We start from the raw sequence: 27,651 nt of genomic DNA, 5'->3' as shown, positions 1-27,651 counted from the left end.
TCAATATGCCAGCAAATCTGGAAAACTCAGCAGTGGCCACAGGACTGGACAGGGTCAGTTTTCATTCCAATCCCAAAGAAAGGCAATGCCAAAGAATGCTCAAACTACCACACAGTTGCACTCATCTCACACGCTAGTAAAGTAATGCTCAAAATTCTCCAAGTGAGGTTTCAAAAATACGTGAACTGTGAACCTGTAGATGTTCAAGCTGGATCTAGAAAAAGCAGAGGAACCAGAGATCAAATTGCCAATATCTGCTGGATCATCGAAAGAGCAAAAGAGTTCCGGAAAAACATCTATTTGTTTTATTGGCTATGCCAAAGCCTTTGACTATGTGGATCACAATAAACTGTGGAAAGTTCTTCAAGAGATGGGACCTGCCTCTTGAGAAATCTGTATGCAGGTCAGGAAGCAACAGTTAGAACTGTACGTGGAACAACAGACTGGTTCCAAATCGGGAAAGAAGTATGTCAATGCTGTATATTGTCACCCAGCTTATTTAACTTATACAGAGTACATCATGAGAAATGCTGGGCTGGATGAAGCACAAGCTGTAATCAAGATTACTGGGAGAAATATCAGTAACCTCAGATATGTAGATGATACCACCCTTATGGCAGAAAGTGAAGAAGAACTAAAGAGCCTCTTGATGAAAGTGAAAGAGGAAAGTGAAAAAGTTGGCTTAAAGCTCAACATTCAGAAAACAAAGATCATGGAATCCGGTCCCATCACTTCATGGCAAATAGATGGGGAAACAGTGGAAACAGTCACTGACTTTATTTTTTGTCGCTCCAAAATCACTGCGGATGGTGACTGCAGCTATGAAATTAAAAGGCGCTTGCTCCTTAGAAGTAAAATTATGACCAACCTAGACAGCATGTTAAAAAGCAGAGACATTACTTTGCCGACAAAGGTCCATCTAGTTAAGGCTGTGGTTTTTCCAGTAGTTGTGTATGGATGTGAGAGTTAGACTATAAAGAAATCTGAGTGCCAAAGAATTAATGCTTTTGAACTGTGGTGCTGGAGAAGACTCTTGCGAGTCCCTTGGACTGCAAGGAGATCCAGCCAGTCTATCCTAACGGAAATCAGTCCTGAATATTCATTGAAGGACTGATGCTGAAGCTGAAACTCCAATACTTTGGCCACCTGATGCAAAGAAGTGACTCATTTGAAAAGACCCTGATTCTGGGAAAGATAGAAGGCAGGAGGAGAAGGGGAAGACAGAGGATGAGATGGTTGGATGGCATCACCGACTTGATGGACATGAGTGTGAGTAAACTCTGGAAATTGGTGGTGGACAGGGAGGCCTGACATGCTGTAGTCCATGCAATTGCAAAGAGTTGGACACGACTGAGTGACTGAACTGAACTGAAAAACAATATATATTCTTTTTCTTATGATGCTGTGGACTTCCCAGCTGCCTCAGCTGGTAAAGGAACCCGCCTCCCAATGCAAGAGACGTAAGAGCCGCAGGTTCAATCCCTGATTTAGGAAGATTGCCTGGAGGAGGGTGTGGAAACCCACTCTAGTATTCTTGCATGGAAAATTCCATGGACAGAGGAACCTAGTGGGCTACAGTCCATGGGGTCACAAAGAGTCGGACACGCATCAGGCACCTACTCTATGATGCAGTAGTGTCTTCCTTTAAGAAAATCTATCATGGAAACTTAATAAAAGAAGTGCATTACAGAAAACTTGAGCATAGATTTCCTGTAAGCAAAAGACTTCTCAAAATAGGATGCTTATTTACATACTATTTTCTTTTTAACTCAAGTGGTTCAAGTGTGATGAATGAGACAGGCATTGGGAATTGTTTTAAGTTGATTAATAACCAGAAATTAGGATAAAATAATTCATGGATTATAGTATATCAAATAATATTATGATGTATACAAAATGCAGGTTACATAGTAAATCTTAGGCAAGAAACATTACACTAAAGATGGATTTTGATTTATTAACCAAAAGAGGCATGCCTGACCAGTTCTATGGAGAGCTGGTGGACTTACGCTTTCTCTGACTTAAATGGTTGAAGGCTGTTTATTGTTTGTCTCAGTGGTCACAAATATTTATTTTAATTTTATCTTGAATTGCCTGTCGTAAATTATGTTTTGATATTTAATTTCATGCAGGATCCAGTTTATACTGTGCCAAAGGTGGTACACCATTAGTATGGTAAAAATAAGTTCACTTAAATATATTAGGAATTTAAGCTCAGCAAAGGAAAGAATCTGTACTTTCACAGGGACTTATCCTTCTTATCTAAAGCGGTGCCCATTAGTAGATATTCAATAAATATTTATTGAACGAACAATTATCTCATGTCCTGATATGAAAATGTATTCGCCTAATTTTTTAATTTTTTTACTCATTCAGTTTTGTACCAGTATTTTAGTCTGCATTTCATTCTTTTCCTTTTAAAAAACTGATCAGAATATACATTGTTTAATGTCAGGGGAAATGATAAATAAGGAACCTGCATACTGCTTTTCTTTTTTTGTTTCTAGAAAAGAGAAAATGAAGTTCCTACAAAGAAACTAGGTCATTTTGAGTACCCTAAAATTTCCCAAGCCAGTAAGCTCGTTTTCAGAGTAAAGACAAAAGATCCCATTTTAAATATTTGTAGTATATTTATTTTAAAAAAGACTAGACAACTTACAAAACATTCAGATTTTGTTAAAGGTTTGACTATCAGCATGACTTTAAATATTGGAGGAATTTCTTTTTAAATAAGTGTTAATATATTGCTGGGAGACGTGGTAAGGAAGGTATGTAGAGTTTGAAAACTATTAATATTTTGAAAATTTTAGCTTCCGTCAAATGACTGTTTTGCAGTGGCTGTTTTCTACCTGTTGTCCCCAGAAAAGCCTACCTCTGAGACCAAAGTGCTGAACCACAGTCGACTCCCTTCCATAAATATTATCCCCCAATGTCTTCCCTCCTTTTCTGGTTTGTTAGGAGTTTATGCATCTGGACGTATTAGTGATGAGTGTTTGATGACTAAATACATTATTTGTCCTCCAAAACAACTATTTTAAGAGCTGGAGCCTTTTCAGTCACTTTGGCAGAAATAATATTTTTTTTATCTTATGAAAAGGACTTTTCCCTCACAGCATTCAAAACACATTTAATAATATTTCTTTCTCACTCTTGCTTTTTAACTTTTTACTCTACTATGTTTCCTCAAATGTTCTATTTTAATTCCCCTCTGTAGAGGTGAATAACTTTGGGTTTCAGGAGTTTAATTGATTTGCTGTCCACCTGAAACTATCACAACATTGTTAATTGGCTATACTCCAATACAACACAAAAAGTTAAAACAGGAAATATATACTTGTGCATGAAAAAAATAATAGTACTTTTTAAAAAGAGTTTAAGTGATTTAAAAACAAGAAAGTTGAAGTAATTGATAAAACTAGGAGGACTATTTATTAATAGACCAGTGCTGGTTTTTAACCAACCCTGCAATAATCACAGCTAATTTGTATCTTCTTTTTTTTTTTGGATTGTGTGGCAACACTGCTTGTGATTATTTCTGTTTGAGGGCTCAGGGAAGTTTCTTTCCCAACTTAGCAAAATAAATTTGTCTTTTGTAGGCAAGGCAGGAAGGAAGTGTGCAGAGAGCCCAGAATGTTTGTAAACATTAATTCTCAAATTTGTCTGCATCCCCTTTGTCTAAGTTACCACTCTCTTCTTTTATTAATGATAATTATTATTAGTACTTCTTATCTTTATTTCATTACTTGTTTTAAAATAAACCTTGTAGAAATGATAGTCTTGATAATGCCATGACTTTTTCACTTAAAATATCTATCAACAGCATTTACTTCTCAGACAGTAATTTTATGCTTATATCTAATTTTTTAAAATTACCATTTTATTCAATTTTCATAATCATCCCACTTCTTAAAATATTGAGGAAATATTTGTAAAGTGCCTCCTGTGAATCATATTCTATCTTTCTTTCTTCATGCTGGGTTTATAATAATGAGTGGACTATTACTTTAGCCATCTCTATTTTAATGAGCTGCAAAGTTAGATAAGATTTTTATTAGCTATTTGAAACTCCTATGTGTCTTTTTTCTTCTTTCACCCTTGTTAACTATTATTATTTTTCTAAAATACAGCTAACCATAAGCCAATTTAAATACAACTTACTAAAATATCATCCTCAAAATAGACATTGCTATTTTGAGATCTTGTGCTCCTCAATAAATTAGAATTTATTAGCTTAATGTACCTTTATTAGCAAAGTCACAGGAATGGATTGTGCTTGCTCTCCAGTGGCCAATTTGCTGTCCTTATTTTGATAAAAACTTGGTCTTTATTCAATTTAATTACTTTTATTGCATCTGGAATCATTTAAAATTACTATTGAAGCATTAATAACTCCAACTTAAAAAAATTTTAAAGTCACAGAGTTAAAATAAGACTAGAGTTTAGCACCATGTTTCTTTGAGTAGCCTCTTTATCAACACAGGCTGTAACTGATGGACAACTTTAGTCTGTAAAATAGTAAGTGAGAACAATTGGTGCTAACATAAATGTCAGCAATTAGCTGAACATTCTAATTAATTCCTCAAGCATTGCTGGTAACTGTTATGTCCTGGAGAGATGTCTCTTTATTAAACTGTAGGCTAAGAAACTGTTACTAAGATGTGTTTTCTTTTCCCCAGTATTGTTGAAATTTTGACTCTACTTCAGCTTTTATGAGCTTATATTTCAAATCTGTTCTTGAGAGGAACAAATCATAATAGAATTGAAACTGTAGCAAATAAAATATTCTCTTAGGGTCATTGATTATTTGTGTAGAGAATTACTATGATGCTCCTAAAACCAAAGCAATGATTTTAGTCAAATATTTTCTGAAAAAGGATCATTTTAAGAGTCAATTTATATGCTATTCTATCATGACTTCCGTGGTAGCTCAGCTGGTAAAGAATCCGCCTGCAATGCGGGAGACTGGGTTTGATCCTTGGGTTGGGGAAATCCCCTGGAGAAGGGAAAGGCTACCCACTCCAGTATTCTGGCCTGGAGAATCCCATGGACTATACAGTCAAAAAGAGTTGGACACGACTGAGCAACTCTCACTGTCATATGCTACTTGTGACAGTAGTCATCATTTACTGAGTTGAAGTTTATAATATTGTAAGATACCTTGAAAAACAAGCTTTTAAAAAATATATACTTAGGCACTTTTGGTTGCAGTGGTTCTTCTCTGCCGCGCTTGGGCTACCCTTGGTTGCGGTCTGCGGGCTTCTCACTGCAGCGGCTTCTCACTGCAGCGGGCTTCTCACTGCAGCGGCTTCTCACTGCAGCGGGCTTCTCACTGCAGCGGGCTTCTCACTGCAGCGGCTTCCCCTGTTGCGGAGCACGGGCTGTAGGTGTACTGGCTTCAGGCATTGCAGTGTGTGGGCTCAGTGGCTGTAGCTCACAGGTTGTAAAGCACGAGCTCAGAAGTTATGACACCCAAGCCTAGCTGCTCCACGGCATGTGGAATCTTCCCGGACCACGGATTAAACCTGTGTCCACTGTATTAGCAGGCGGATTCTAATCCACTGGGCCACCAGGGAAGTTCAAGCCTTTTTTGTTGTTGTAATAAGTGCTATGCAGAAGTTAGTGAGTTATTTTCTACTCTTATATAATAAGGGACTGACATATAAGCCAACCTGTTTTTTTAATTGAATATCATTTTACATACATGTAAGACAAAGGACTGACAATAAGAATGGAACAAAACCACTTTTTCCCTTTAAGTTGCTCTTTCTCATTGCCTACTCCACTGAAAGCCATGTTTCCCATTTGTGTTTATCCTTATTCCTTGTCCCTTTTAGGAATCATCTGATCTGTGCTTGTTCCCTCAAACCTATGTGTTTTATTTCTAGCACAAGTCTTTTGAGAAATCTAATTTGCCAAATTGTATGCTATCGGAATTAACATGTTATAGAACAATTTCATTTGCCTTTTTAAAATTGTAATTCACCTTGAATTTCCTGTCCTTAATCTGCTATGAAGCACCATAATTATTAAAGTAATGATTGAATTTCCTTTCTACTGATAATGATACAAGAGTTCCTTTTTCCATTTCGGTGCTGGGAGGTGTCATGTTGTTGCCCATTAAATATGTGACAGCTGAGGTGAGAAATTCACTATATTGCTATAAAAATCTGTGTGAACACATCTCTTTCTTTTCCTCACCCACCCTTCTGTATTGCCAGAATACGAACAGTGAATTTGTGATATTAATTAAACTCTGTTATTTGTTTAAAACCCAAAAATGGACTTTATTTTTTTTGGCAGAAGATAGAAAAAGTGTAAGCCCAGGAATACAAAAAATGGATATATGACGCTTGTGTTTTATTCTGATCAAATGTCATTTTATTGCTTTACTAACTGTAACATTTTGGGCAAGAAGATTCATAGGTGATGTGAACTTCATATCTTATCATGTGTGGGGTTGGATAACATCTAGGTAGTACACTGTTAATACTTTTGAAAATCCTGATCTAAAGGAAAGTCAGGTAGATAGTAGTAGGTAGACTTAAGAAAGTAAAATGAATTGCCCTAATCCTAGCAGAAATGTTCACAATCCCATGTTTGCTGGAGTGAGGTAAAATGGTCTTGCCCGATGGCAGGTTGGGCCATGAAGTATAATTCACAGACTCACTTTAATCAGGAACGTCAGCATGCCAGTCATCACCAAACTCACCATCAATTATTTGTAAATAATGTAAATCTTGTATAGGTAATTCAAATATTTATTTTTAATTTCTCCTTTTCACCTTCAGGAGGTGATTTTAAAGAGTAAAATGGTCATCAGGAAATTACTGGGAAAAGGAGAAGTAAAGAGCCTGGATAATTTGTAAACTTGGAGTAATTCCCAAACCTTTATAACTTATATCGACATCTACAAAATACTGTTGCTGAGTGGAATTTCATTTGCTTTTTTATTCGTCTTAGGAGAAGCTGGATGATGAACTAAAGGAAGAAAAAGAGAAATGTTCTCATGTTTTATTCGAGATCAAATGTCTTTTTATTTCTTTACTAACTATAAAATCTGTTGGTTTAACTTTAGGGACACCACAGTCCAAACACTTACTCTTCAGCCTTCTGTTAAAGATGGACTTATTGTATATGAAGACTCACCTTTGGTTAGTAATGCAATTATATGAATATTCTCAACTGTGTTCTTTGAATGATAGTTATATTTCAGCCTTTGAGAGGAAGAAATATCCCATTGATGACAATATGTTTTAGTCTTAACTAGAAAACACTCGTTCATATGTCATTTGGAGAGTGGATATTTAAATGCAAATTACTGGGAAAATAACATGTTTTCTTACTCTATTCCTCTCTCCAGAGAGAGATTTAGGGAATGATAGAAATCCTCTAATGATAACTTTTCCATTCCAGAACTTTGAAAAAAGAAAAAAGTTTGCTGTTGTTTTCAGATGTGCAGACTTTGAAATTAGATAATGCTTCTGGAATGTTTTTTAAAATGATTTTAATGAGTAAAATATTGACCCAGCATTTTGGACAGCTGGGAAGATCATTCCTTAGCTTCTCATATAAGAGCCACCCCCCGCCAAAAAAAAATCCTGTTCTGCCAGGCATGTGTTTCTGTGTAGATAACTGCTCTCCAGCAATGGCACAGAGAAGCCGTCCTGAGGACTCTGTGGTCTAGACCCGGTGATGGGCGTCTTCAGGACCTCCTGTCTGAGTTCTTCCAGACTGGACTCGACCTTCTCTGAACAGAGATGTGAAGGCTGGAGTTGGGAGTAGAAGCTACATGTTTTCTCTCTCTTTTTTAAAATTCGGGTTATTTTTACCTTAAAATTAAAAAGAAAAATTCTTATTCATATTTTTAGAATATGAAATAAGATATTTGTGGTAGAGAGGATCACCTATTTCTCAATTTCTTAAAAATTACTTGCCAAAACCATGTAATGAGAAAAGTTTATGATATGTTCCATTTTATGTTATGAGCTATTTCTTACTATTTAAAAAAATAATCTCTGGGTTTACATTGAAGTTCATTGAGTATCTCCTATCCATTCTTTTTAAATGTTTTAAAGAGTTTTTCCTAGCTTTTTTCCTATCTTTTCATAATGTGACCAGTCATCTAATTTACTCGGTCATCCAAGACCTAGAACTCTCTTATTTTTCCTTTCACCTCTTCCCATCTAATTAGTTGCCAAGGCTGTAGAATATACCTCTGAATATTTCTTCAGATAATATAATGCTTTTTATTTCCATTTTTACCCATGCCCTCTTCCCTAAAATCAGATCCTCACATGACTTTTTTACCAAGTTGTTATGATATTCCCCCCTCTAGTCTATTCTGCATATTTCTGCAAGATTAAAGGCACTGACTTGTAGCTTTAAACTTGTTATCATATCTGAACTCATAAATCTTTAATTCATCCTGCTATTTAATGAGACAAAGCACATATTTTTTGGTTTGGCAGTCAACTTTTTATTAGTTGAGACCTGATCTACACTTTCAGATCCTTTTCTGTCTTTTCTTAAATTTAACCTCTGCATCAGCCAAAATAGACTGTTCATATTCACTCTTCCCTCAGTAGGGTGCAGATTTCTTGAGTCTGACCATTGATTCTCTTTGTCTTGACTACCCAGTTCTCCAGATCTCTTAAAACTGTGCACTCTTTTAAGGCTACCACAAGTGCAGTGTTCTGATATCCAGTACTGATGATCACAGTCATTCCTGTTTGCTCCCACAGCCCTTTAACTTCTCTATTTGATATGTCAATACTTGTGTTAATTCTCCCCTTCCTGAGGGTGTGAAATGTGAACATTGCCGACATAGGGCTAATTAGGATGCTGCAAGAAAATAAAGTGATTACTGCAGAGTTAGCAATTCAGTAACTATGAGAAGCTTTTGGTGGAGATCCATAAATACTGTTTCCAGCTCTGCTACAGACATTTTTTGTGATTTTATATTTATAGCTTGCAGAAAACCAGCTATTACAAATCCAAAGCAATGAGTGATGGAATTGTTAAAACGTTTGCTTTCTTTTCTTGTTTGTTTGTTTTGTTTATAATAAATGTTCTGTCTTCAAAGGTTAAAGCAGTAAAATTGGGTCATGTTCTGGTAGTAGATGAGGCAGACAAGGCTCCAACAAATGTCACCTGTATTTTAAAAACTCTGGTAGAAAATGGAGAAATGATTCTAGCAGATGGACGACGCATTGTTGCAAGTGAGTATAAAAAAGCAACTTTTCTTTCAATGTGCAATTTTAACATCTGTTGTATCGGATCACACACTTAGCTGGCTGCTTATCTACAAATAACAAGCATAAATTCAGTCTAAGTCAGGTTGTCTGTATTGATAATTAATAATAAAAGTCAATATGTCTGAATCTAGCTTCGTCAGTTTCACTTCCTAGTAGCCGGAGAGTGTCTTTGAAAATTTCAATAGTAGCTTTAGGACAAATCAGCTTCATATTTTTTCTACTCTGAGAATACAAACATATAATCCCTTTTATACTTATGTCTGAGCGACTGATCTGATCTGATCTGATACTTATGTCTCAATTATTTGTGTACAATTTATTTTCTTTCATTATTATGTGGAATTTTTAAAGCTCTACCATGTTTTTGTTACTTATAATGTTAAAATCAGTGTTATTATTAGCTCAGTATAATTAGAAAAAAACCGCTGGGCATTTAATATCAGTTATATATATATGTGTTTGTGTGTGTGTGTATACATATATATTATATACACACATGTATACATATATATTATATACACACACACACCACACACACACACACACACACACACACAATACACACTTGCCTCAGAAAGAAGTTACTCTCTTTGGAGTACCTTCTTTTTATTTTTGTGGTTGTTAGGGGAAAGGTAGATAGATAAATCTTATAAGTCTGTTTAACCCATAGGAAAAACTTGTCTAGTGCAATGTGAGAACATTTTCTAGTTTTTAATTTTTGTGTCATGAAAAGACTTGAAGATCTTTAACTAGCCACTGAAATATAGTCAATAGCAAGGCAGCCAAACAAATTGAGACTAATGACTGAAATCGTCAATATTCAAAAGGTATGTACAGAAGACTCTATAAAAATGTACAAGTCCGTCTCCACAGAGGTTTCTTCTTGGACATTGTCATTGCAAGACTGCTGCATCTCAACCTAGGAAACTTGGCACTAATAAAAGTATTCTGAGACGGCAGTTTCACAATGAGTATAGGAAAAACTGAGAATTTGAATTAAACAGCCTGATAACCATCTTTTAGAAAATCGAATGCTGCCTGCCCTTTTTAGAGGCATCATAAGGACAGTGAAATAGAAAGCAAGAAAGAACTACTGGAACAAACTTGTGCTTAAACAGAGACAATCTCCAAGCAAAGGAGTCATCATCATAATTTTTAAACTCAAATTTGATTGCAGATGACATTTTAAACACAAGAGCAGCTGAAGCTCTTTTGAACATAGTTTCAGAAAGCATCACTTCCATGCCCATGTTTTTCATTTTCTTAACTTTTTAAAAGTTTCGTGTTTTATTGCCATTTTTATGTTAGTTAACTAATTAAATTTTTCATGTGATGACATACCTTGTTATTTACCACTACTAAAATAAATGGAGATCAAATGTTAAAACTAATGGTGGTATTAGTACATGAATATATGGCACATTGAAAGGATACTTTTTGTTTTCAGAAAGAAGTATGAGCGTAACTTCTTACAGACTCACCTCAATAAAACTCCAAGTACTTCGCATCTGTGAAAAGAAGAGAAGCGAAACACAAAGGAGAAAAGGAAAGATGTACCCATTTGAATGCAGAGTTCCAGAGAATAGCAAGGAGAGATGGGAAAGCCTTCCTCAGTGATCAGTGCAAAGAAATAGAGGAAAACAACAGAATGGGAAAGACTAGGGATCTCTTTTAGAAAATTAAAGATACAAAGGGAACTTTTCATGCAAAGATGGGCTCAATAAAGGACAGAAATGGTACGGTCCTAACAAAAGCAGAAGATATTAAAAAGAGGTGGCAAGAATACACAGAAGAACTATACAGAAAAGATCTTCATGACCCAGATAATCACGATGGTATGATCACTCACCTAGAGCCAGACATCCTGGAATGTGAAGTCAAGTGGGCCTTAGGAAGCATCACTACAAACAAAGCTAGTGGAGGTGATGGAATTCCAGTTGAGCTATTTCAGATCCTAAAAGACGATGCTGTGAAAGTACTGCACTCAATATGCCAGCAAATCTGGAAACCTCAGCAGTGGCCACAGGACTGGAAAAGGTCAGTTTTCATTCCAATCCCAAAGAAAGGCAATGTCAAAGAATGCTCAAACTACCATACAATTGCACTCATCTCACACGCTAGTAAAGTAATGCTCAAAATTTTCCAAGCCAGGCTTCATCAGTATGTGAACCATGAACTTCCAGATGTTCAAGCTGGTTTTAGAAAAGGCAGAGGAACCAGAGATCAAATTGCCAATATCTGTTGGATCATCGAAAAACCAAGAGAGTTCCAGAAAAACATCTATTTCTGCTTTATTGACTATGCCAAAGCCTTTGACTGTATGGATCACAATAAACTGTGGAAAATTCTGAAAGAGATGGGCATACCAGACCACCTGACCTGCCTCTTGAGAAATCTGTATGCAGGTCAAGAAGCAACATGGAACATGAAACAACATGGAAGCAACATAAAACTGGACATGGAACAACAGACTGGTTCCAAATCGGGAAAGGAGTACGTCAAAGCTATATATTGTCACCCTGCTTATTTAACTTACATGCAGAGTACATCATGAGAAATGCTGGTCTGGATGAAGCACATCAAGATTGCTGGGAGAAATATCAATAACCTCAGATATGCAGATGACTCCACCCTTATGGCAGAAAGCGAAGAAGAAATAAAGAGCCTCTTGATGAAAGTAAAAGAGGAGAGTGAAAAAGTTGGCTTAAAGCTCAACATTCAGAAAACTAACATCATGGCATCTGGTCCCATCATTTCATGGCAAATAGACAGAGAAACAGTGGAGACAGTGACAAACTTTATTTTGGGGGGCACTGTGGTGTTGGAGAAGACTCTTGAGAGTCCCTTGGACTGCAAGGAGATCCAATCAGTCCATTCTGAAGGATATCAGCCCTGGGTGTTCTTTGTTCAGCTAAAGCTGAAACTCCAGTACTTTGACCACCTCATGTGAAGAGTTGACTCATTGGAAAAGATTCTGATGCTGGGAGGGATTGGGGGCAAGAGGAGAAGGGGACGACAGAAAATGACATGGCTGGATGGTGTCACCGACTTGATGGACATGAGTTTGGGTGAACTCCAGGAGATGGTGATGGACAGGGAGGCCTGGCGTGCTGTGATTCATGGGGTCTCAAAGAGTCGGACACGACTGAGCGACTGAACTGAACGGAACTGAAAATCACTGCAGATGGTGACTGCAGCCATGAAATTAAAAGGAGCTTGCTCCTTGGGAGAAAAGTTTTTACCAACCTAGACAGCATATTGAAAAGCAAAGACATTACTTTGCCAACAAAGTTCCATCTAGTCAAAGCTATGGATTTCCCAGTACTCATGTATGGATGTGAGAGTTGGACTATAAAGAAAGCTGAGCGCCGAAGAACTGATGCTTTTGAACTGTGGTGTTGGAGAAGACTCTTGAGAGTCCCTTGGACTGCAAGAAGATCCAACCAGTCCATCCTAAAGGAAATCAGTCCTAAATATTCATTGGAAGGACTGATGTTGAAGCTGAAACTCCAGTACTTTGGCTACCTGATGCGAAGAACTGACTCATTTGAAAAGACCCTGATGCTCAGAATGATTGAAGGAGGGAGGAGAAGGGGACGACAGAGGATGAGATGGTTGGATGGCATCACTGACTCAGTTGATGATGGACAGGGAAGCCTGGCGTACTGCAATTCATGGGGTCGCAAAGAGACATGACTGAGCGACTGAACTGAACTTTACTTCACATCTATCATTTTTTAGAGATGAACAGCCTTAAAGCCTAAGATTTAAATTAACCCAAATGACAGGTGTTCTGTCTTAAAATACCGATAATAAAGTTTTTGCTACCTTAAATTTTTCTTTGGACTAGCAGTTCAATCTTAAATGTACATCAGCCGGTAGTATATAATATTTACTTCCTTTAGTACCTTAAACATTTGCACAAAGACAGCTCCAGTCAACTTGAAATTACATATTTTAAGAACTTTGATAGAATCCCTCGAGTGGAAATAAATCAACTTTTCTCTAATGAATTGACTTGATGTTCAAGACTTTCTCCTATGTAGTTAATCCTTTCAGGGTGGGTAATCTAAATAGGACTTAATCCTTAGCTACAAAATAACAGGCTTTATGCAAAGGGATGCAGTTGCTGATTTGATTAAAAAAAAAAAAACTGAAGGATGTTTAGATTATCCTTTGAGTATCCTTTGGCTTGTCCGTTGTTATAGATTCTTATTTGTATTTTAAATGAATGATAGGATCTCAAGCCAAGTTTAAGCACCATAAGACAACATTTAGACAAGTTTGGTTTTTAGATGTGCCTTTAATTTACATAAAAATGCAAGTTCCTGTATAATTTAGTATGCATTTTATCAGTATTCTCTTCTAAGCAAACTTTCTCAAAGATGTTTTTGTTTTCTTCAACCCAGTTATTACAACCAGATTTCTTAGAGTTGTTTTACAACCCTATAGTCATAAAACTATATGACTGCTTGTGTGATTTTAAAGGCTATAACTTGATACTCTTAAGAATTACTGAGTATCAATAAAGAATAAATTGAAATTTTTTTTTCAGATGCTGCACTAGTCAATGGAAGAGAAAATGTTGTAGTGATTCATCCTGATTTTAGAATGATTGTTCTGGCCAACAGACCTGGATTTCCTTTCCTAGGCAATGATTTCTTCGGTACCTTAGGTAAAAACAATAATTATAGTAATAACCAAAACAATAACAATAACAATAATGATGTCATCTTAGTAACAGTGCTATATTGGCTGTCACTGAATGCTCCCGACTAAATGCTCCCACATGCTATCATCATCACAACTATTTTATGAGAGTATTTTTATCCCCATTTTAGAGGAGAAGAATGTCTGATATTCGGAGAGATTATTTTTCTAGGGTCACTCAGATAATAAGTGTTAGAACTTGGCTTCATATCTAAGACTATAGATAGTCTTAGAGTAGAACACAAATTCAGAAAGGGTTTTTAGTGTTTGCTTTTCATCACATCACCCTAACTATGGAAAAGTTTGAGGCCAGCTCTGGGGAGACTGATTCACATTGATTGGAGAGGTCCAGGGATAAACTGAATCATCAGGAACCTTCAAGAAGAACTTCTCTTCTCTGTGACAAGTAGCTAATTCTGAATACTGGGCATTCCATATTCAATGTGAAGCAGGCTCAGTCTCCTAGTAGGATTTTTGATCTGGCAACTCCATATCAAGGAATTTATCCAAGGAAATTCCCTGTGCAATAATTTAAGTACAAGGATAGGCAATCTAGCGTTGTTTATAGTTGCAAAACTAAAAGGAAACAACCCAAATGTATACCGCAATGGGACTAAATGAAGAAGTTCTATTATATCCACTCAGTAGATTACCATGCAATTGCTTAAAAAAAGGCAGAGCATGAGTTTACCGGTGCTGACACCAAAGGACAAAAAGAGTCCTAGAAATGTATTAAGCGAAACAGTAAGAACAGTCTGTGCAGTAGCCTGCCAGGTGAATTGATAGAAGATAAAAGGCAAGAGGGGTGCGTGCACACGAATATGCGTGACATGCATAGAATGTCCTCAGGTGAGACTCCTGCATCCTCTAACCTCACTGGCCTTGCTTCTGCCCTGCTCTGTGCTGCTCTCCCATCACTTACCCTCTTCCAGCCTCCCTGCCCCGCTGCCCCGTCTCTGAACACGCCAGCCATGCTCGCCCCAGGGTCTTTGCAGTAGTTGGACCTGCCGTGCCCTTCCCCACACACCTGCGTCTGCCTAGTTGTCACCTTCTCAGGGAGGCCGGCCTGTCTGGCGTCCCCAACCATCACCGTTTCTCAAGTACTATACTGCACTTTTCTTTTTTCCTTGAAACATACAGTTTCTGACATTGATAATTATTGTTTATTTCCTCCATACGCCAGAATCTGAACTCCATGAGAACAGGGGTTTGTGTGTTTTTGATCACTGAGGTCTATGAAGTACATAGAGTATTACTTGGCATATAGAAGGGATTTAATCATTATTCGATGAATGAACAAATAAGGGGTCAATTATAGCGTTATATTAGTGTTGCATTTGCTTTTCAGCAAAAAAAGGCCAAAGCTGTTTTTCATGTTTGTATTTGAATGAGTTTAGCCTATGAGATACAAGCTTGAAGTTATCATGGTTGCATTCTATTCAGTTGCTTTCATGAATATATGATAACAATAAAAGAATGATCTGAGTCATTTCTGAGTCCAAGTAAGTTCTAAATATCCTTGCTTTCTAAAATGAGCATAGTGAATAATGCGAATCTATTTACTCTAACTTCCTTTGGTCCCTGTCCTTTGGATTATAAATCAGAATTATGTGAACTTTTATCTGAGAAATTTCTCTCTCTCGAGCATAGATTGTATTTTTCTAATATATTCTCAGTTGTCTAAATTATGGGTGAAATATTTTGTTTCCAATTCCTTTTCCTTGATTTTTATTTTGATATTATCTCTGCACATTTACTTTTTTGAAACCAACTTATAAACTATATTATAGCAATGTGAACAAGATGTAAATTGTTTAGAGAGTGATAATACTAATTTCCCCATTTTTAGTATACATAAAAAGTCGTGCATATGTGTATATAATTTCTGAAGATATTTACCATGTGTTATAAAGTTAAAAATGCAGTCTCAGAACCACATGAGTATTTTCCAATTAATGGAAAAAGACTAAATTATCAAAACTATATATGTTTGTATGTATGCATTTAAAATGGAGTAGGACATGGCAACCCACTCCAGTATTCTTGCCTGGAGAATCACATGGACAGAGGAGCCTGGCGGTCTACAGTCCATGGGGTCATTAAGAGTCAGACATGACAGTGATTTATTTATATATATATATATATGCATTTAAAAATACTAGCAGGACCAATATTATAAAGCAATCATCCATCAATTAAAAATAAATAAATACTAAATACTGACATGAAAAATATGAAAAAATGAATACACTGAACTGTTAACCCTGGGTGCCTGTAGGGGAAGGAGTGGGATTAGCAGAAGCTCACAGGGACTTCTCTTTCTGTTCTTTGTACTCAAATATCTACTAGTGAGATTATGTCCAAGTATCGTATAATTTTTAACAGAAATAAATCTATGTAGAATAAACCACACATCACTCAGGCTCATTTCCTTTTGCTTTAGTCATTTGCTTTTTTCTGTATACCTATTGTTGGACAGGCTTTCTACGCAGTTTTACACTTTTAAAAATAGAAGTGCTTTGGTGAGCAACCCGTGGCTCTTTAATTGATCATTTCGTATTTGCTATGTCCTTATAAGGGGTTAGTTGCATACTGAGTGTGAATCTATTTTTATTCCTCATAGGTGATATTTTTAGCTGCCATGCAGTGGATAATCCCAAACCCTACTCGGAACTCAGGATGCTCAGGCAGTACGGCCCAAATGTGCCCGAGCCCATCCTTCAGAAGCTCGTCGCTGCCTTTGGAGAGCTGAGGAATTTAGCTGACCAGGGTATTATTAACTACCCTTATTCTACCAGAGAAGTTGTCAACATAGTCAAGCATTTGCAGGTATGGCACCTGCCTGTACGTAAAAGTTTAAAAGAAGTCATCAGTCTGTTTTAGATTTTTTTTTTTTTTTTTTTTGCCTAATTTGTACCAAGTCTTTCCATTTCTCTTTAATACTGATTCAGGTGATATAGTATGAAATGTCTGTAATCCAAATGAACATTTGCTGTTTAATCTCTGGATTGACTTTGACAAGGTTCTGTGCCATGGCTATTACCAAGGAACTAGGAAATTTGGTGGGGGTTTTCTGAGGGGTGTGGGAAGACAGGAGAGTGAGACAGAAGGGAAGCTTTACTACTATTTGACTTTATACAACAAGCATATATAGTCTCTGAGTGAAAATATTTTCATTTTGAAAATGAAAGACTTGAAGATAAAAAACTGACTGGAAACTAATAGTATTGATTACATGCCTGTAAATACTGTGAGAAGGTTTTGTTGGATAGAGTAAGTGGACAAGAGAATGAAATTCCTTATAGCCATCCACGATGCATAGGTCATCTTGGAGGGCTTCCCTAATAGCTCAGTTGGTAAAGAATCTGCCTGCAGTGCAGGAGACCCTGGTTCAATTCCTGGGTCAGGAAGATCCACTGGAGAAAGGATAGGCTACCCACTCCAGTATTCTTGGGCTTCCCTTATGGCTCAGCTGGTAAAGAATCCGCCTGCAATGCAGGAGACCTGGGTTCAATCTCTGGGTTCAGAAGATCCCCTGGAGAAGGGAAAGGCTACCCACTCTGGTATTCTGGCCTGGAGAATTCCATGGACTTGATAGTCCATGGGATCACAGTGAGTCGGACACGACTGAACGACTTTCACTTTCACTTTTCACCTTGGTAAAAGAAGACAAAAAGCCTGTGTCAATTCTGCTTTTATAACAAATGATGGTTTCCAAGCGAACAGTCATAACCTAATGACTCTTGACCCCTGAAAACCTAGACAGGAAAATAGAAAGCTTTGTTCTGCCTGTAAAACCATGGCAAGTCCAGCTGAGATTCCAGCACCTAGAGAGAATCAAGACAGAGGCGATGAATGACCCAGAGGACCCCAGCAGTGTGAAGTCAGCTGTCTGTAACCCTCGTTTTCTTTCCCTCTGCGCTTGCCTGCATCTCTGTTCTCTGTACTTTTTACCTTCTTCTTCCTTTCTTTTTGTATTCCTTTACCTTTTTTTTTCATTTACTCTTGGACTTGTGACTTTTCTGAATATTTCCATATAGATATTCAACACTCTGCTCTATTTAAGTAGCATTTTATAATTTGGTCAATCCAGTTGTTGTTTAGTCGCTAAGTCGTGTCCGACTCTTCTGCGACCCCATGGCCTGTAGCCCGCCAGGCTCCTCTGTCCATGTGGATTCTCCAGGCAAGAATACTGGAGTGGGTTGCCATTTCCTCCTCCAGGGGATCTTCTTGATCCAGGGATCAAACTTGCGTCTCCCACATTGCAGGCAGATTCTTTACAACTGAGCCACCAGGGAAGCTCAGTACTCATTTTAAAAGTGGGAGATTTCAGAAAGTGGTGAAAGTCACCAAACCCCAGGATTTGAGTACCGATTTAGCATTTGAGAGAAAGAACTGTTTCCCCTCAAATTCTGAAATTTATTGAAAAAGAAAAATATTAAGTCATCAGGGCAAACATTAAAAGAGAAAAGCATTCCTCCTATCTGTTTATCTGACAAGGCCAGTAAGAAAAGGTCTAATGAAGTTTATTTGATCATTATTCTGTCCGTTTGGGAAATCTTTATAATACTGTATATTTTATCACATGGTAATAAGGGATTTTTTTTTTAATACAGAAATTTCCCACTGAAGGTCTCTCCAGTGTGGTTAGGAACGTGTTTGACTTTGATTCCTACAACAACGACATGAGGGAGATTTTGATTAACACTTTGCACAAATACGGAATACCAGTTGGAGCAAAACCATCCAATGTGCAGCTGGCGAAGGAGTAAGGCAAATCACTCTTGATAAAGTACTCTTGAGTGTAACTGTTCTGATTCTCAAATGCTGATCATTCTGAGTCTACTGTTATACTCTACTAAACTGACCTGGTGTGGAAATTACTTTTCCTTGAGTAAGCTCTTCAAGTATATGGTGCTATTTGCTGGCTGGATTTCGGTTAAATAGCATTATTTATAGGTCTGTAAATTGAGAAATTCAGTTATTCCAAATGTCCCATGAGTAGATGTAATGTAATCAAATAAAGGGAAATATTTGTTTCTTCAACAGTCTCTGTCCTTTTGTTGAATTCCTATGATTCTCATTTTTTCCTAACCTAGTACGGAATCATTGTACAAACATGCAAACTACATGAAGAGATAATATATATTTAGTTAAGATGCTCTTATTTCTGTCACCATATATTTTTCTGTTATAGTTTTCTAAATTTATAATCATATTAACTTGAAATCTAGGGATTACTTACTTTAGCCTGACAGATGAAAGAGGCAGGGAAAATAAGTGGGTTTTATTTCATGTGGGCTACTTGCCTGCTCTTTATTTTGTAATTATAGGCTATATACTTAACAAAGAATCTTAACAAATATGATATTGTTGACCAGAAAGATAATTGACAGTGTTTATTAGTAGGATAATTAAGTCAGTGCAAATTCACAAGAAAACAGTTTTAAATATGCATAACTTATTGATAATGCATCTAATGTTGTCTTTGTCTGTAGGGAAATCCATTATCATAAATTCCCAAGGGACAAAAATTGCTTTTTATTTAACTTCGGTCTCATATAGGAGGAACTCTCTGCCTTAGGAAAAGACTGTTGTATATAATGATTAGTCCAGCTACATATATTTATTCTAAGTGCTTACATTATCAGTATTTATTCTTTGAAGTTATTATAAAACTTGTTAGAATATATGCTAATAAAAATAAATTGTTAAGGCTTTAACAATTTCTTCAAAGATTTCTTAAAAAGAAACAAATATTTCCCTTTAGTGGTAAAAGAGCTAGATGGAATTATGTTAGAAATTTATCAGTGAATTGGTTTATATTATTAATAAGTAAATTTTCTTTTTGATAAGAATGGTATTATGTCATTGCTAATATATACACTTTTCTGTGGAATACTGTTTTACTGATTGATTAGAATATTTATGGGCATTTTGAAACTAGTTTGGTGATTTAATGGGTATAACGTATCTCCTACATTAGAGAGTTCAAGAAATGTCTTTAATGTGCAAACTTCTGTTAGTACTCATGTTTTTTTGCACCCTTTTTATAAATTATATCTTGGGTTTCAATTGGAAATAAGATGATTTTTAATTTGTTTTACCATTAACAAATTTATATACAGTTTTAGCTTCATGGAAACCAGGCTTGTGATTTTAAAATAACTTTTTTTCTACTCTGTACAACTTGAAATAAAATTTAAAATGTGTATTAGTTGGTAAGATCAATCAAAAGAAAAACTGTTGGCTATTTAAGTTTCTAAGGAAGACAGATACAGTGATTTAGCTTATGCATTACTGTTTCCAGTTCTATACTGAAAAATTCTTGCCATGGCTTGTTCATTGTTGCCATGGCGTGTTAATTCCAACTCTTTTTTTAAATTCTTATTTATGAGTGGAAGCAAAAGTGCATTGAGCCTGGAAACAAATGGTCATGCCTGAGACCAGCATGGAGAGAACTGGTTGTCCACCCACTGCATGTAGCTAAAAATAGACTTATAGCAGATGTGGGGGAAGTGTGAATTTTCCTTTGGAGTGGAGATAATAGCGGACTACAGTTTGCACATTCAGAGCATCTTTTCATCACCTGTAAATTGCAATGACTTGAACAGCTCAAAGGTAGTGATGCTATTTTATTAGTGAAATCCACAGGTTCCACACATCTTATTTCTATCGAATTATCAGCCTTGTACTTCGAGAGGGGAGCGTGGTAGGGTGAACAAAGCAACGTCCTGGGAATTCAGCAGTTGGTGACATGTTCAACGTGCATGTCTGGGTTAAACGTGAAGAAACAGATTTTACCCTGTTTGTAAAATGAGAGCATTTTAGTGTAGCGTAACCATATAACTTATCACCTAATCAAGATGCTTTTTAGAATGAAAGGGCACTATTAATAATAAGTCTGTAAAAAAAGATGTGGAATAAGACTGTTCTAGTGAGACCACAGTATATTTTCATCTTTAGAAGGTTAATAAGGTTTCTTCTTATTCTAACACCCTTTGCATTTTAATATAATCTTAATTTTCTCTCATCTGCAAAGACAAAAACAAATTAAAAAGAAGTAATACTTATACTTTCTTTCCTCAAGTAGCACACTGATAATAGTAATCACAGACCTCTGAAAATTCAAAGTTGTCCCCATGCAGTCTTATGATTTGCTTTGACTTTTCTAGACCTTTGGCTAAACTTTATACTTTACTAATTGATGTTGGTTGCTGCTCTTGTTCAGTCGCTAAGTCATGTCCAACTCTTTGCAATCCCATGGACTGTAGCCTGCCAGGCTCCTCTGTCCATGGGGTTTTCCAGGCAAGAATACTAGAGTGGGTTACCTTTTCCTTCACCAAGGGATCTTCCCGGGCCAGGGGTCAAAGCTGTGTATCCTGCATCAGCAGGCAGGTTCTTTACCAGTGAGCCATCAGGGAAGCCCATACTTCTCTGACCTTTTGCTAAATCAGTTCTTTGAGGCTGCTCCTGTTCATCTCTGGACATCCTGCATTAGTGAAGAAGATTCACATTAGATTTCTGTCCCTAAGGAAGAAGAACCAAATGTTTTAATTGCTGTTAATATCCTTTTGCCCTGAATGAAAAATTATTGCTACAGCCTGTTAATTTTCTTGTTCTCTAATTCAATCTTTATTCAATAGGAAAAAAATTGCATTGAACCCAGAGTAAGATGGTTACATTCACACACAAGATGGTGATGAAAAAATAACTGACCATGAGTGTAAGTGTATAAGTAAAAAGAGATGTAAGACAGATGTTGTTGAAGAGGGAGACTTCCCCGTGGGGCAGAGCTGATGCTGGTCCACTGTTTATACTGTATAAACAGTCTTCTGCAGCTACCTTCCTCCTCAACTGAAATCAGAATGTACTGTGGCTGTTCGGTGATGCTCTTCAGTGAAATTCCTGAGACCTTGTCATTTTCATTCTCCTAAAGAATGCAGTGAGATGGTGCCTGTCTCATTCATAGGTCTCTGTAAAAGTTTTTTTTTTTTTTTTTCCATTGGAGTATAATTCCTATACAATGTTGTGATACTTTTCTGTACATTTTTAAAAGGCCTAGTGTGATATTAGGAGATGAATATGATTTATCTTATTTACTAAACTTGTAAACTGGTACTTGTAGGCTGTCATACTGGGTAGTTATTTTAGCTTGCTTGATTAAGCCATAATGCAGCTCTTTTTCCCAATCTAAACACATTCCACATCTCAGTATTGGGATCGGAACTGGCTGCCTAGGTCCCTATGTTGCGTTTGCCCCTTTGTACTAGTACTTCTTGAAGTTTTTCTGTTGTTTCCTTTTAAGTTTCTAATACATGGGAAAGGATATGTCAGAGAGGTGACGACCATAATAAGCACACTGGGAGTAATTTAGGCAGAAATAGGAGGATTTGGCTTAAACTCCGAGCTCTTAAAAAAGTAATCTGAGCTCTTGAGTTTCAGATGTCATTATTGGGGAAAAAAATACACATACACACACATATACACACACATATGTATGCATGCATGCTTAGTCAGTGTCTGACTCTTTTCAACCCCACCAGGCTCCTCTGTCCATGGGATTTCTCAGGCAAGAATACTGGAGTGGGTTGTCATTTCCTTCTCCAGGGGATCTTCCCAAACCAGGGATCAGACCAGTGTCTCTGGGATTGGCAGGCAGATTCTTTACCACTTGAGCCACCTGGGAAGCCCCACACATAATTCACATAATTAGATTCAAACATCCAACCAAACGCATATTGATTATCTGCTATAGTAGATATATATCTACATTTCAAAGCAAAGTTTGCTTGTTTTACCATCAGATAAGCTTTTATTATTATTATTATTATTATTCAAGAATAAACATACTGCTAGCACATTAGCTCTTCCAAATTTAAAGCTGTTTCAGAGTAAGTTGTGAACTATAACATACTCAGGAAACATTTGTTTTAAAGGGAGAAAAAGTCCTTTTTTTCTGTACATTCATTTTCAAGAGACTTATACAATATTTCATCTTAATATGGGTAATATTATCATTGCATTTTATAGATAAAGAATTTGAGGAACAGAGAGGTTACCTCACCTACCTAAGGTTAGAAATCTGATCAGGAGCAGAACTGTAATATGCACAATTTTAATTCCAGTTTTAAAGATGAATATAAGCAGATCCATATGCACATGTAGGCAGTTTCTAAATCAGAATTATTTTTGCATACTGAAAATCACCAATAGTTTTGGTTTAAAAGCACCTTAGAACTTTAGATAATCAACTTGGAAATCATTGACCATAATGTCATACATGTAATATACGTATGCTTCAGAGAGCTGTGATAGACTTAGATTTGGGGGATTTAGCCATATTTCACAATGTTGAAAAGCAAGTTGATATAGACTTTTGGCACAACAAAAATCATTTTAAAGACCTCTTCATCCCCAGTTAAGCTTTCCTCTTTTTTTTTTTTTTTCTCTTAATAATGAAAGATCATGAAGTAAAACACAAGGTAATTCATTCAGAAAAATAAAAACTCTAGAAAACTTATATTTGACTACCATACAGAAGAAGCAGACTAGCCATCATTCTTCTTGATTTGGAACACAAAAGGAATTTACTAAGTCTTCTCAAACATTGTAGTCATTTTTACATAAATCAAATATAAAAAGACATTATCTCCACCCTCTGAATTTAACTTGGTGTGTTTAATCTCTTCCTGTCTTCCCTAGGAGACACACCTAACTATAAAATACTTAAATGCTGATTCTTCTTGATCCACACTCTTTGCCCCCAACCCTATTGATTTCTTTTTAAAATGCTGCTTGATTTCTGAAGCCAGTTGTATAAGCTTTTATATGTAGCATTTCTCTATGATGTATACCAACTAAATGAAGAATGATGTCCTATTTATTTTTAAAATAAATTAGCAAAAAGAAAAATTAAAACACTAATAATTCCACCATCCAGAAACAATTATTATTTAATCCTTCTAGATCTTTTCCTAGGGTTCTATGTGTTATTTCAACTGAGAAATATTTCTTTACAGTTTTTTTTCCCCTGAGTTTTTCTTCTTAATAAAAGAGACATGACCCTGAAAGGAGATCCTTTTAAAAACACTTAATTCCCAATCTTCTTTGTTGAAAAGAAATATATCTATAGTAGATTAGATTCTAGCATGTATACACTCATCTCACAATCCCACTTTTTTTCTCCTTCCTTCTTGATCCTTGAGTTTTTAGACTTAAAGTATTTATTCTAAACATAATGAACAGATTCATAAAGCATATAAGTTGCTTTAAGCTAGGCATTTCTCTGGCATTTCAACAAAAGTAAGGAATAAACACATTAATACCAACACTTTGTGTCTTTATGCATATGTTTAAATGTCATTATGCTTTACAGACTCATAGAAATGCTGTTGCTAGCCAGACTGCACATCTAAAAATGACTGCTATGTGTGACTGCACTTCTAAAGTGTCCCATGGCTGGTAAAGAAGCCCTATTGGAATCTTGAAATCACTCCTCTGATGTCCTGTTGATGTCTCTGTTCTCTCTCTGCTTTCAAATGCTTTATTAAAAACTTTTAAACTTCACTTTTTCAGGTGAAATAAGGTAATTGGAATTAACTCAGTCTAAGATGATATTAGCCAATACTTTTTATTAAATTTATTTAATAGGTTCCATTTTCAATAATTTAAAAACACTGTGGTAGCTGTTGATAGTAGCTGCCTTTGAGAGAGGCTCTGGGAAGGAAAACGAAAGCCTTACTTTCTGTCCTAACGTGTATTACTTCCTATAGTTTATTTTTCAAATGTCTCCAGACTCTCTGGGCCCTGGAATTTTCCCATTTGTTTTCTTATTTAAATAAAATAAAAAAGTTAAAGATTTATTCTGAAATCACTGTTTCTTGGGACCACGGTCACCGGTACAGCAGAGCTTACACTGCCCTGCAGTGCCTGCCTGAGGGTGTGACAGTGACGCCCTTACCAATGACAAATGAGAAACCCAGTTAAGCAGGCATGTCTGTAGCAGCTCAACATAATACAAGTAAGTTTATGCATTGGTAGGGGCTTCCCCGGAGGCTCAGCAGTAAAAGAATCTGCCTGCCAGTGCAGAGCCACAGGAGATTCAGGTTTGATCCATGGGTCGGGAAGATCCCCTGGAGGAGAGCATGGCAACCCACTCCAATATTCTTTCCTGGAGAATCTCCATGGACAGATGGGCTGGAGGGTTACAGTTCATGAGATTGCAAAGAATCACAACTAAAGCAACTTAAGTTTATTCTATGTAGAATCCTTTACTTAACACTACCATCCTCAAAATCACACTTAATAATCTAGTTGCTGCTGCTGCTGCTAAGTTGCTTCAGTCGTGTCTGACTCTGTGTGACCCCATAGAGGGCAGCCTACCAGGCTCCCCGGTCCCTGGGATTCTCCAGGCAAGAACACTGGAGTGGGTTGCCATTTCCTTCTCCAAGGGATGAAAGTGGAAAGTGAAAGTGAAGTCGCTCAATCACGTCCGACTCTTAGTGACCCCATGGACTGCAGTCCACCAGGCTCCTCCGTCCATGGGATTTTCCAGGCAAGAGTACTGGAGTGGGATGCCATTGCCTTCTCCGAATAATCTAGTTAGCTTTAGCCAAATAATTATCAATCACTCTGTATATGTGCATCACTTCTAAGTCATTACAAATTAAAGAGACTTGGCTTCCATCTCCAGGCCAACAGCGCCTGTGTTCACAGGTGGAGTGGATTACCCAGGGGAAAGGTAAGGTGTACTTTCTGTAGACCGGCCTCAGACAGATCTGGACAAACCTGGTTGGGGAGGTACTCAAGGGATCCAAACTTGAAATACTGGATTAAATAACCTTTAATGTCCCTCAAGCTCATAGATTCTGTGGTTCACTGCCCCTAGTTGAATTGGAAAGCTGAGCAAGTAGTCACTCTTTTCCCTTATATCCGCAACCATTCACTACTTTATCAGCCAGTCTCACCGCATGTTTTCATAGAACTCCCAATGAAGGTAGCTGAGGCTGTTTTCCTGTTTGTTGTAAGAGATGTTGATATCTCACTGTAGTGTGTGTTACAGGATCACGTTTCGTATTGATCTTTCTCTTTAGAGCAGTGCCTGGTGTACATATTTCAGACAGAACAGCTTCATCTATATTGAATGTCTTTTAAAAGGGTATCTGTCTCAATGAAGACATATACCTGTGTCACACGAGTGTATGCTTCTCGGTTCTGTCTCGTCACAACAAAGATTTGGAGTGACGGACATTAAAGCCCTCAGAGCGTCACAGCTCTCAGGTCTTGGACAGACCGTGTTACAGCTCTCAGGTCTTGAATGGACCGTGTTATAGCTCTTAGACAAATCAGTGTTACAGCTCCATGTTGCAGCTCTATTTTATTTAGAAACTAGCAGGAAAATCCATCTTCGAGGCATGAGGGCATGTCGACCCAAGAATGCGAAGAGAAGAGTGCCCCAGCGCGTGGGAGAGAAAGAGACCCCCAGCCCTTTGGCTCCTCTTTTTATATGCTTTTTCTCCCGCTGGGCCTGCCCTATGTAAATTGGGCTAGCCAGGAGTGTTGTTTGTTCTACCTGACTCCTCACTCCGGTCCTCGGACCTTCCTTTGTTCTATTTCCACGGGCTTTTCTCTTCCTTGTCTTTTAGCCACCGCCATTCTGGACTCCTGTTTCCTATTCTAACTACCTAACACCTGTATCTATCTTCTTCCACATAAAGACTTATCCTGTGTAACTGAAATGTCAATGTGGCTGCTTCTTCTCTGACCAAGACTAACTATGGGGTCTTCCAAGTACTGAAAGTGTTAGTCGCTCAGTCTTGTCTGACTCTTTGCAGCCCCATGGACTGTAGCCCACCAGACCCCCGTCCATGGAATTCTCCAGGCAAGAATACTGGGGTGGGTTGCCATTCCCTTCTCCAGCGGATCTTCCTGACCCAAGGATCAAACCCAAGTCTCCTGCATTACAGGAAGATTCTTTACTGTCTGAGCCACCAGAGAAGCCCCAAATATCAGGAGACATCAAAAAGAACATCATCCCCAACCAGGGTTCTCTCTAGAGCAATTTCATTAGGTTTATTTTTGACTGTAAGAGTGATTATCAGTTTACTATTTATCCCATGAAATTAAAAGACTCAATGTTTTGTGCTTCCCTTTCCATTTTCCAAACTATTATATGCTGTAATTGTCCTATTAAAGAGTTAGTTTTTACAAATGAGTTCATTGTATTGATCACGAAGTTCTAAGGTAAACAGTTCTGCTCTTTGTGATGATTTACTTTCACTTTGTAAAATAGCTCTTTAATTTTCAAAAACAATAAGATTTACATAATGACATCTGAGATGAGATGGTTGGATGGCATCACTGACTCAGTGGACAGGAGTGTGAGCAGACTCCAGGAGATAAGGGAAGCCTGGAGCACTGCAGTTGCTGCAGGGGTCACAAAGATTGAACATGACTTAGCAAGTGAATAAACAATGACATCTCAGAACTATTATAAGCAGAAGAGTGGTATTGGGTTTTATAGTTTCACAGTCCTTGCCCTTATTCTCTTGGTATATTTTGAAGTAGCTTCACAGTCATTTTATTAAAACTTGCTTTCACTTCCTTTATGGGGGTGCACAGAAAAATTTAAAAATATAACCAGTCTACATAGGAATTGTCAAGATCTATGAATCTTCTTCAATAC

General features: G+C 37.1%; 1 protein-coding gene across 1 annotated transcript in view; it reads left to right on the top strand.

The window, feature by feature from the left end:
* LOC104983958 (von Willebrand factor A domain-containing protein 8-like) overlaps nucleotides 1-27,651 on the top strand; it is a 186,721-nt gene that overhangs the window by 27,651 nt on the left and 131,419 nt on the right. Inside the window, exons 3-7 of the mRNA XM_010833524.1 lie at nucleotides 7,076-7,151; nucleotides 9,083-9,218; nucleotides 13,810-13,929; nucleotides 16,588-16,793; nucleotides 18,581-18,732. Coding sequence (XP_010831826.1) covers nucleotides 7,076-7,151; nucleotides 9,083-9,218; nucleotides 13,810-13,929; nucleotides 16,588-16,793; nucleotides 18,581-18,732 — 690 coding nt within the window. The remainder of the gene's footprint in view (nucleotides 1-7,075; nucleotides 7,152-9,082; nucleotides 9,219-13,809; nucleotides 13,930-16,587; nucleotides 16,794-18,580; nucleotides 18,733-27,651) is intronic.

Source organism: Bison bison, unplaced genomic scaffold, assembly GCF_000754665.1.
Source record: "Bison bison bison isolate TAMUID 2011002044 unplaced genomic scaffold, Bison_UMD1.0 scf7180017863702, whole genome shotgun sequence".
Lineage (NCBI taxonomy): Eukaryota > Metazoa > Chordata > Mammalia > Artiodactyla > Bovidae > Bison > Bison bison.
This window is presented reverse-complemented; position numbering and strand designations above follow the sequence as displayed.